The 12290-nt window shown below is 33.3% G+C and overlaps 2 protein-coding genes across 2 annotated transcripts; both read right to left on the bottom strand.

The window, feature by feature from the left end:
- Positions 1–426: 426 nt before the first annotated feature.
- LOC132606921 (UDP-glycosyltransferase 73D1) lies at positions 427–2425 on the bottom strand. The gene has a single exon (XM_060320602.1). The coding sequence runs from the start codon at positions 2176–2178 to the stop codon at positions 694–696; it is 1485 nt and encodes a 494-aa protein (XP_060176585.1). The 5' UTR covers positions 2179–2425; the 3' UTR covers positions 427–693.
- A 7277-nt stretch (positions 2426–9702) lies between these two features.
- LOC132606920 (UDP-glycosyltransferase 73C4-like) lies at positions 9703–11511 on the bottom strand. The gene has a single exon (XM_060320601.1). The coding sequence runs from the start codon at positions 11319–11321 to the stop codon at positions 9846–9848; it is 1476 nt and encodes a 491-aa protein (XP_060176584.1). The 5' UTR covers positions 11322–11511; the 3' UTR covers positions 9703–9845.
- Between the last annotated feature and the right edge of the window lie 779 nt (positions 11512–12290).

Here is a 12290-nt window from a genome sequence, read left to right as displayed (position 1 = left end):
TGTCTTTAACATTTTTGATTTCTTCAAAACAAAAACTGGTTTTAGTAAATTACTACTTTGAAAACAGTTTACTAACAAGTAGTTGAATAGATAATATTACCCATATAATGTAATGAAACATCTAGTGTAACACTTCATTTTTCAGAGAATATCATTAGATGATTCCATCTTATCAATTTAACAAGTCCAATAAGCCTAAATAAGTCAAAGGAGCACGAATTTGACGCTATATACAAAAAGAATTAAGGACTCTAAAATTTTACTTTACTCTCTGTGTAATGTGGTAATCGGTGTTTTCCTCTTTCAAAAGATATACTAGTATCAATTGATGTTCCATCTTCATATTGCTGATTAGCTTAATTCTTGGTATCCCAAAAAATGGAAAAAGAAAAAGGAAATGTGCATGGATGGAGGTAGTTGTAAAACTACAAAAGTTGATACTTGATACCATATTAATTTCGCATAGGATACAGCAAAGGAACTTAGGAAAGGGAAAAATAAAGAAAAAGAGATAGTTCTTCATAGACCGTTTTAAGTTTTATGCCCTTAATTTCACCTACAACATCAATAGGTAATCATTAAATCAAGCATGCATGATACTATAATTTGGAACTTAAATGTACGGAATAACAAATTACAATCACGCTAATAATATAAAACTTATTTATACTGTCAGTATATATAACTTAAATGTTAAACTAATTGAGCACTTAATGACTGGTTTAAGATGTCTTGGATAAGGTTCAATATGTTGAGTCGAGAAGTTCCATTTTCTTCCATGGTCCTTCTTGCTACTAATCCAAGTTCTTTAGCTTTAACTCTTCTCATTTCCCCTTCTTCTCCTCCATCCATTAGTTCCTCTATAGCACTTGCAACTTGTTCTTTGCGAACAAGTACTCCAACTTTCTCTTCTTCTCCCCATCTAACTGGAAATTTAACTCCAACTTCAACTCCAATCCTCAAAACTTCAACAATGAGCTTTTCATTAAAGAATTGTTCCGCAAACATTGGCCATGTGATCATAGGCACGCCACAACTCACCCCTTCAATTGTTGAGTTCCAGCCACAATGTGTTAGGAACCCCTTTATGGCTGGATGTGACAATATAAGAACTTGAGGGCCCCAACCTTTAATCACAAGTCCCCTCCCTTGGGTTCTCTCCTCGTACTTTGTGTCCACTAACCATTTTTCCAACTCAAGAAAATTTTGATTGGAGGTCTTCATTACCCAAATAAATGGTCGTTGTGATGCTTCTAAACCTAGCCCAATTTCTATCAACTGTGATGCGATTAGCCTGCATTGGCTACCAAGACAACAGTAAAGAACAGACTTATTTTCCATAGTATCGAGCCATTTCAAACATTGTTTTTCATCAATTGAAGGTTTGTTCCCTCTTTGGTACATATCCATAACATTCTTATTGCAAAGTGAAACTGGTCCAATGCACCATACCTTCTTGTTAATTGCTTTTTCATATTCCTCCACACATCCATGTTCCAATTCCGCAAAACTATTAACCACCACTCCATAAGCACTTGATTCAGCTTCTTGCATCTGACCCCGAATATCATCCAAGTCCGGTAACTGCACGAAGGCCCCCGGAAGTTGATTTTTGGCTATTTCAACCCTTAGTGGAAGTCCTGGCACAACGAAACGTTCTGTATCGGATTTGACCCTTAGATAAGGCCTATGTAGCTTCAAATTATGTGAACTTAACAAAGAAAAACAACACATCCCGTGGAAAACAAGCCTCGGGACATGCAATTTTCGCGCTATTTCTGAAGTCCAGGAAAGACACTTATCTGAAATTATGCAACTTGGAGGGGTAATTTGCTCTTGCAAAAACTTCTCAAGTGGTTCTTGTAACGTATTAAGTGCGGTATAAAAGTTTATTATAAGGTCACGTGAAGGGACGCTATCAAGATTTTCGCAACCAATTGGTAAGCCAACTTCTTCACTGGGAAATGGGATTTGAATGAGTTCAATATCTAGCCCAATTTCTCTTGCCCGATTGATAATTATTGCGAATCTTGAAGCGTTGTGTGGTGTAGTTACTAAACTAACCTTCACACCATGCTCAGCAAATAGCCTGGCCATGTCTATCATGGGAATCATGTGGCCTTGTGCAAGTAATGGGATGAACACAAAATGAAGTTTTTGAGGATTATTGGCTGCCATTGTTGAAAAAAAGACTAGCTTGTAAAGTTTGAAAGAAAAATATAGGGGTTTAGGTGGAAAACAAGACTTGCATTTGGCAAAAAAGATTTTACCGTGTCTTGGATAGATTGCTTGACTGGTTCTAGATTGTAGAAGAGGTCTGGTTAATATAATATTTATTATATAAAATGAGGATAAAGGACGGAGCTAGCATGGAGAAATTAAAAGGGTTTGCCTGAGTCTCATTTGCCAAAAAATTCTATTGTATAAATAGGCAAAAACTTTTTTTTTTTGTTTTGTACATAAGTTGTTGACCTACAAAGGAGGAGCTAGAATTTTGAGTTTATGAAATCTGAATTCTAGAAAAAAGACGAGGTTTTTGAGAAATTATTAATACATATTAAATGAATTGTTTAAGACATATAAAAGGCTTGGGCCAAAGCTGTTGAATTCTGCCGAACCCATTATTGAAAGGGTAACTTCGCCCCTGGCTATTGAATTTCCTTGACACTAGATTCTTTTTCATAAATTAGCAAAAGAGGTTCAAAATTTGTTTTAAATCATACGTTTAAATTTTAAATGTGATATTTTTAAATCCCATACAAATTTCCGAATACGACACTGATGACAACGATTTATGGATTAGAAATGGTGTAGACTTGGTCAGTATTGAGGAGTTGGGGTCACGAGTCAATTGCGGCGAGACTTAAACAGAAGTTTGTACGACTCAACACAACTGGACGATATTATTTGGACGACCAGCCCGGGCACCGCTCACACGCAATACTCATTTTCGTTTCTTTTTAATATATGATACTCGGAAAACGTGAAACAGATAATCATAAGAAATTTATTTTACAATATATACTAGACAACTTTTATGCAGTGAGTTTACTATAAAACCTGTTATAGGCAACTTCTATAACGACTATGTATTGGTAACTTAGAAATAGAGTAATTTCGATTGTTTATAAGTAGTCAATTATATTTATTTTATTTCAATTTATGTGAATCTATTTTTTTATTAGTCTGTGTTATTCTATATTTGAAAATAATTTACGTTTATGATATGATTTATAGCCATACAAAATATATGTGACTCATCTAATATCACAAGTTTAAATCTTCTCTTCTTTCTTAAATTCCGTGTCCAGTCAAATGTGTTCACATAAATTAAAACGGAGGGAGTAAATAATTGGCTATAATAAACATGAGTTATTAGTAGCATTAGAAAAGTGGCAAATAACCTATCGGTTAATTTACAAAACTATTGCAAAGATCTAATTAATACTTACAGTGAATAAGAATTAAACTATCATTAATACCATGTACCTCGTCCTTGTTATGGATATATAGATTAATCATATTTTATGCCTAAATGAAATTTAAAAAATTGTCCTTGATCTAGTTATATTTTCAGATGAGGCGATTCACTTATATTAGTTTAATAATAATACGTTAGCGGATAGACTGAAGCCTTGGATTCAGGGTTTAGCCAAAAAAATAAATAGAAAACATAAACTTTCAAAATTTAACTTTTGATGATGTGATTAATAAAAGTACTGATCATGACCAAATCATGTTTTGTTTTGTTTTTTTTTTTTAAAATAAAAAAGCATGTGATCATGAAATGAGACTTTCCTGATTATTTAGTTTATCCGTATGTGGTGAATCATGATTACTAGTGATATCGATCTTCCTCCATTCCTTTTTTTTCTTTCTTTGAGCCTGTTTGGATGGGCTTATGCTGTTTTAGATAAGCTAAGTTAAATGTGCTTCATTATTTTTTTGAGCTTATTTTAAGCACAAAATGACTTTAAGCTGACCAGTCAAACACTCAAAAAAGTTGAAAACAGCTTATAAGTAACTTATAAGCTAATCCAAACGGGCTCTTTCTAATTTGTCTTATATTCTTTTGTTAATTAAAAGGGTACGTGTCTTGTACTTCCATCTATCTTACAAAACCATGAATAATACAAAAAGAAGTTAGCTGGCGTTATTGGACTGATGGTTATGTGTTAAAACTATTTTTCGTTTAAATCTGATCGTCTTCGTAATGGTTGAACGAGTCAAAAGAAGAGAATGAACCTAGCCAGAAGTTTTCTCAAAATCTTATAAGCCCTTAAAATAGAATGAACCTAGCCAGAAGTTATCTCAAAATCATATAAGCCCTTAAAATATTTCAATGCAGATTCAGGAATAAGACTTAACTTGACTTAATTATTATTATTATTTTTTTAAAAAAAGGTGAGACTGTATAAAACATGTATGCAAGCAGCCATATAGGTGATGCATATATACATCATGTTTAGCTAATCTTTTGGGGCACTAAAGTGTTTATTTTGGATCATATCTGAGGCGTTAGGCCTAACTTTTAGAGAGAAAAAAAAGATACGTGTTTTTGAATAGTAGTAGAATTAAGTTTTTCAAAAGCTGAAAAAGTAACTTCCACGTAGAAATATTTTTTGAAAGCTTGGTCAAGCACTAATTATTGTTCTGATGTTGATGAAAGTATTTTTCAAATTGATTAACCAAACACGAATTGCCACTTTTGAAAATACTTTTTCGAAAAACACTTTTAACAAAAAATATTTTTCAAAATATATAGGTAAACTTTGAAAGCTCGGCTAATTAAATATGCTATTAGTAGTTCTTACGTTGTGGTAAGCTTACATTATTTCCGACATTTTCTCAAGAAGAACTTCTATCGGGTTAGAAATTTATATGTTAGGATAGAGATAGATATATTACAGAGGGATGCACGTAATCGGATGGTTGGGATCCCTTTATATATCAGATGTCTTCGAATTTGAGCCTTTTATCCCTAACAGGAAACTTATTAGGCATGCATCCAAATTAGGAAGCAACTAATTCATATCATCTAGTTAATTCAGCTAATTTGAAATGTAACTGTAGTTGATTTATCCTGACAGTCAATTTTAATAACTGTAGCGTCGTTGAAATTGAGTCACATATTTTAATCGTTAATTTTGTTAGTCCTCTTGAAATGTCAGGCGTCATATAATATATTTAAATTCTGCAGTGTTTATACTAGCTAGCTAGGAACCAGTTAACGACCAAATATAGTCCAAACAGGACAAGATTGCTTAGAGCCCGTTTGGTTTAGCTTATAAGTTGATGAAAACAGCTTATAAGTTGTTTTCAATTTTTTTGAGTGTTTGATTGACTAGCTTATAAGTTATTTTGTGCTTAAAATAAATTCAAAAAAATAAATTGACTCGTTTAACATAGCTTGAAAAAAGCAGCTTATAAGCTGCTTTTTTTAAGCCCATCCAAACATGCTCTTAGCTGATTCTTAAATTGAACTTTTTAAAATTTTCAGATAAGTGTTTTCAACATTTCTTAGAACAAAAAAAAAAAGGGTATTTTTCAGTTTTCCAAAGATTCGCAAAATAAAAAGTTATGTATCTATTTATTGGGAACAACAGGTCAAACAAACACTTAAAGAATCGCCATCTAAGATGCATAAGGTACTAATATATAAAGAAGATTATTACATAAAGAAGAGAAGTCTAATACCCTCAGTCGTAATTCCTCTACTCAAGAATGACAGATAGTCATTGAAAAAAGCATTGTTTTTGTTTTTTTGGTTTTCCACTCTCGATGTTTGCTATTTATATTAGAGCCCGATTATGTCCGGATTTGTGCCACGTAGGCCCCATTCGGGGAAAACGCTCCCTAAAAAAAAAAAAAGAAGAATCACGTTGGATTCATCTTCAAAGACTACGTTTGCGGCAAGGTACTGTTGAAGTTAAATAGTCCAACTTTTCTCTTCCGTGTTTAAGTTAGAAAACATTACTATTTCTAGAAGAAAAAAAATACTACTGATTATTTGTTAAAGAAAGTAAATTATGATATAACACAACAAGATAAGCGAGAAAAATTGTGAATGATAATAAAACAAAAGGAACCAGATAGAATCTGACTAAGATGATGAGTCGATTTTGAACATCTATTAAGACAGGTGTTTGAGTTGTCACATTTCTGTTCATATGAATAAACCAAGCATGTAATATCTGTTTGATGCTTTTCTTGTGCACAACGGCGAAAATATCCGACACCATGCCATCTCACAAAATATGTGTATATATATTATAGGTAGATAGTGAAAATCATTTTCGCCCCCAATTTTACTTTAAAAATCAAACTGCCCATCTCAACTATGAATAATAGACATTCCCCCCCCCCCCCCCCCCCACCCCAACCCTCCCCCCTCATTTATACTATGCAATGTCTATTTTACCCTTAACATTTCAATCCTTCAATTATGTAGTACCTTTTATATTATATACATTTTATTTTTTTAACCTAGGTATTTATAGAATTTTATTTAAATTCATATTATAAGTAGAATAATCTTTTTATGAATTTATCAAAAAATCTAATGAAACTTTTTATGATTGATATTATAATACTACATGCATTAAGTATACTATATATGTACATGCATATATATATATGTGTGTGTATACACACACATATTACCTGTTATTTTTACATATATATTTTAAGTTTCACTTCTCTCGTATTCTCTGTTGTCAATACTTAAACGAGTTTTGGTTGTCCTTAATGGACTATTTTAAATTATAATTTAAAATTTATTTATAATAATAAATAAAATCTTTTAGGAATTTGTTATAGAATATACCTTTATTTTTATTAATTATTTTGATTGCCTGCATTGGAATATATATATATATATATATATATATATATATATATATATATATATATATATATATATATATATATATATATATAAAGTTGTTATTATGTGTTAGTTTTACTTGTAGAAATAGATATTAGAGTTTTGATTATTATTAATGAAGAACAATCTTATTCTTCTTATTTATTTCATTATAGAACGGTGTTAAGTTATATACTCAACTATGTATTTCTCATTTTTCTTTTTCCGTCTCGAAAGTAATATTATTTTTATAGGAAATTTGTTAAATAGATTAAAAATATAAAATTCATAATTTTAAAGAAGTAAAAAAAAAAAAAAAAGACAAGTTGTTAATGTAACGGTAAAATAGGAATTTAAAAATCTCAATTAGGATAAAGGGGAGAAAATAGCTGTTGTTCAAAGTTGAGGGGGAGAGTTTGATTTTTTAAGTAAAGTTAGAGGGTGAAAATCTTTCCTTAAATGATCCTAACTAAATGGTAATTTGGGAGAGGAAAATATGGTTTTTAAGCTACTATAGTCTCGTACACAAATCCACTTTTATGTAAGATTATGATAATAAATTGAGATCATTCCCAATTGATTTACAACTCATATGGCTGTTTGCAAAGAATATCATATAAGCGTATGTAGGATTAAATAAACGGAAAAGGGTGATAGAGTTTCAAAATTGATTTACAACTCATACGGCTGTTTGCAAAAAATATCATATAAGCGTATGTAGGATTAAATAAACGGAAAAGGGCCAAAAAAAAAAAAAAAAAAAGTGTACGCAGTACGCTATTACTTGTGCATTGATATGCTGCCGGCAATATTATATTGCTAGGCAACACAACTACTACGGTGGAGTAAAGTAATATTTTTCTTCAGATGGACGTTCATGGGAACTTTATTATGTACATTTCAGTATTGCGTTTTGAGTTAGGTCGGCAAACAGAAACACAATTGTTGATTTTTGTCTCTTCATTAATAAATTCTTACTGTTTCTCGTGTATCTAATTAGCAGCTATATAGTTCCAAGAACAGAAGTCGTTGCATATGCAAGAATTAATTTTGGATTTATCTTGTTAGTTTCAATTTTCCATGCTTTTATTTCAAAGGAAAAATAGAACTATTCAGTTTATGTGCATGGAATTATCTTGAATTTTAATATGAACACAGAGTATTTGGTATCTTTTTCCGCCCACAAAATTCTCTTTTTCAAATAGCATTAAGATTTGACATGATTATTGATTGAATAATTCTTGAAGGTGATCAACGTTTGTGGCTGTGGACTTTGTCGTATCATAATCAATGGGCAACACCCCTGAAAATGGCCACTAAGAAGGATATATGTTATGGACAATGAGATTCTAAACTACAAATTCAAAAGACTAATTTATTAAGTGGACCTGGTAAAAGGTTCGAGAACATGGCAAAACATGTTACACCCTCCATTTGACTTCAGAGTATGAGCGTCAAACTATCTAATTTTCAGTGTGACAATCAGATTGAAAGTGAATCCAACTCAATAACTATTCACAACAGATCGGAAGAAGTAAAGTACGATGCCTTAGAAGAATATAAGGATGCGCAAAACCTATGGTCTAGATGGTTCCACAGAGAGGTTTAAAGCTTTATGTTTGTCACTTGGGATGTTGCTCAGAACTAATTAATTGTCCCAAATGAATGCGAGGGCATGACTCGATACTCAAGATTGTGAAAAGATTAATTATGTAATGAAGTTTTGTCAACAAAATTTTCCAAATTAGCACATACTAAACACGGACCAATAAATAACATTAGTTAAGACAAGGACTACAACTTCTTTGAATAAGAATATCATTGTATTATGGTATAAGATACAAACAACCAATAAATCTTATGTAAGTTAGTTCCGACACGATGGTCACCAAGAGGTGCGGGATGTTTGGAATGAAGAATTTGGAAAGGAGCGCTTCACCCCCTTAGTGGCTGCAAATCTGAATTATTCAAGTGATCAGGTCAATGACCTTCAGATATCGGAGGGCTAAACCCATTTAATATATAGAGTTTAAATCTATTGTTTGTATTTATTAAATGAACTAATTAAGAAATAGATTGAGTCAAAACTACTAGGTTCAAATAAACCCATAACATATACACTGCATATCTATCCATGTCTCAATACCCTTGATTGTGCAAATAAATTGGTTTGTATGCAAGTCATTGTTTTGGGTATCACTTAGGCCCAAGTGATATATAGCCTCAACATTTGGGAGCTTAAGGTGGGTTGTCCCATGTGCTGTTACTATTGGACTTCAAATGCACAGTGAGCCCACATTGGTGTTGCACGAATATTCTTCTTTGATTTCAGTATCTTATTTTAGGACTTTATGTACAAATTTTCATGATTCACATTGTCCTTTATAGGCTGCTCTCTTTTTCAGTTGGTTCTACGACATCATCTGACAGCTTATCCAAAGTGATTCTTGTTTGTGAATTTTATTCATCCTCTTGGTACGTACTATAAAACAGTGGGCACGCCCAATTGAAGGTTACAAACGACAATTAGTGATACGTACCTTGCAAATTTCTGCAGGGAACGTATATCAAATTTAAATTACTATGCATTAAGCAATAAGATGAAATATCCACCTCAGCTAAGTTTTAGACATACAGAAGGTATAATTATTATGTTCCAGCAGTGTCATTTTTCTTCATTATTTCTCCCCGGAGGATACATTGGAAAATGGTTTCTACATTCCAAGCAAGATCAAATTCCAACATACATCAGAGAAGAAATGGAAAAGGTACATAAGATTAAAAAAACTCAGGTTAGTTTATGTAGTATGATAACCGCATTTTACGCATTAGATCAGTTTCACAAAATTACTCTGTCACATTAAAGTAAAAACACGTAAAAGAACTGAAATTTACTCAATATGACGTTGTTGTTCAAACTATATTTGAACTGTACTATATGGTATACATAGCACTATATCCAAAATTAACCTTTGTAATCCTAGATAGATTTTAAAAACTTTGCTTGCTCTGTGACATCTTGAATCAGTTGTATAGAGTTGAAGTGAGAGGAGCCTTTTTCCTCCATAGCCATTCTTGCCATTTCTCCTAGTTCTTTAGCTCTTTTTCTTCTCATTTGAGCCTCCATATCTTCACCCATTACTAATTCAATGACCATTTTAATATCATCTCTACTTACTTGTGTATCCATTTTTTCTTCCTCCCCAAACATCACTTGATTCTCTATGCCAGCCCTCACTCCTGTCTTTAGTATATTTACTATTAGCCTCTCATTGCAGAACTGCTCCGCAAACATAGGCCAAGTGATCATCGGCACGCCAGCTGATATTCCTTCCAGACTTGAATTCCATCCACAGTGCGTCAAGAATCCTCCGATTGAAGGGTGAGATAGTATTAGTACTTGTGGCGCCCAACCGCGGATTAAAAGTCCTTTTTCCTTAGCTGTTTCCTCAAAATCTTCTTCCACTAGCCATTTTCGGAACTCATCTGACATGTGCCTTACAACCCAAATGAAGGGTCGTTTTGAGGATTCTAACCCGAGCCCAAGCTCTATCATTTGAGACGTCGAAAGGCGCGATAGGCTCCCGAGACAGACAAAGAGTACAGAGTCTTGTTCCCAAGTGTCTAGCCATTTTAGGCACTTGTATTCATCAATTGAAGCCTTGTTCCCTCTTTCAAATTTGTCTTGTTTCTCTTTGTTGCATAATGAAACAGGACCAATGGTCCAAATTTTCTTGTCTTTGGCATTCTTCAATCCCTTGACATATTCTTGTTCCAACTCCTCGAAGCTATTCACCACTATCCCATAAGCTTCTTCTTCTGCTTTCTTCGCTTGGTACCATACTTCTTTCCAATCTGAATTTCGTGGCTTGGCAATATTTCCAAGCTGACCTTTGTTTAGTTCAATCTTGTCAAATAATCCAGGCACTTGAAAGTACTCTGTATCAGACTCTATCTTCTCTAACTCCTTCCAATCTCTCAAATTGTGTAAGCACAACAAAGAGAAGCAACACATCCCATGAAAAACAATCCTAGGGATGTTAAATCTTTGTGCAACACTAGTCGTCCATGGAAAACACATGTCAGATATTATGCAACTTGGTGAAGGTTTAAGGTCTTGCAACATTTCTTCCACTTGAGGTTGAAGTCTCTTCGTAGCATCGAAGAATTTCAACCCAAAATCCATAGATGGTAGCATGTCGAAATTTTCACACCCTTGGGGTAGTCCAGCCTCTAAGCTCGGAAAATAGAGGTGAACAACCTGAATTTTTAGTCCTGCCTCTATTGCACGAGAGATAACCGTGTTGAATCTGGTGGCATTTAAGTGTGTAGTTAGGATTGTTATTATAACTCCCCGCTGTGCCAATAGTCGCGCAATGTCAATCATAGGGATCATATGGCCTTGTGCCATGAAAGGAAACATCACTATATGTGGCTGTGCTGTGAGAACAGGCATTGTTAAAATATTAGCTGAAAGATCAGAGAATATTTTTGTTATACTGCAGGTGGTTACCCTATGGTTTCAACACCTGGTCATTTTATAGTACATGTTGTGAAGCCAAATAAAGATACTCGTACATTGTAAATTGATGATGTAAGAGCAGACATAAGCATATTCAGCTTTATTTTAATGGTACTATGTGGTTGGCATTTTGGATTTGGATTGCCAAGGATGATATTTACTCAACAAAAAGAAGCTCCTAATTCTTAACCAGCTGATAGAGATTTTGCTGCGCTTTTGCAAAAAAAAAAAAAAAAAATCATGACAAAACACAAGATAAGATTAAATATACTAGTGGAGTAGTTCAGAAGAATACAAATCTGTCACATATCTATTAGGCTGCTAGGCAGTATATCATTCTTACTCGACAAAAAGAAGCTTCTAATTCATGCAACAAACCAGCTTTTAGAGATATTGCTGCAATTTTCCCAAAAACAAAAAAAAATTCATGACAAAGCACAAGATAAGATTAAATATACAAGTGGAGTAGTTCAGAAGAATACAAATCTGTCACATGTCTGTGAGGCTGGTAGGAAATATATCACTCTTATAACAAGCACCTTTCTAGAAGTGAGGTTCATTAATCATTACAGGCAAGGGCGAATCCAGAATTTTAAGTTTGACGTTCAGGACAGGGAAAAAAAAACCTAGGTTCGGGATATGCTATTTCTACACATTAAGTGAATTTCTTAACACAACTTCAGGGTCGGGTCTGCGACAAAGCTACTGTATTTTACCTAAACTTCAACCATAGATCTGTCCCTCGTTATTGGAGGATTATGTCCCTCGTTATTGGAGGATTATGACAAAATCAGACTGATGATCGTGAAAGTTCCACATGAAGTGATAGGAATGATTGAGACATCTGATTTCTAAGAGTTCAAAGCCAAAACTCTGTTCTGGAATGTTTTATGTTCCTTGCGT

This window comes from Lycium barbarum, chromosome 8, assembly GCF_019175385.1.
Source record: "Lycium barbarum isolate Lr01 chromosome 8, ASM1917538v2, whole genome shotgun sequence".
NCBI lineage: Eukaryota > Viridiplantae > Streptophyta > Magnoliopsida > Solanales > Solanaceae > Lycium > Lycium barbarum.
Note: the sequence above shows the minus strand (reverse complement) of the source record. Positions and strands in the feature narration are given on the sequence as shown.

Coding starts and splice junctions, on each gene's coding strand:
- LOC132606920 (XM_060320601.1), bottom strand. CDS start 11,321: ATGCCTGTTCTCACAGCACAGCCACATATAGTGATGTTTCCTTTCATG.
- LOC132606921 (XM_060320602.1), bottom strand. CDS start 2,178: ATGGCAGCCAATAATCCTCAAAAACTTCATTTTGTGTTCATCCCATTA.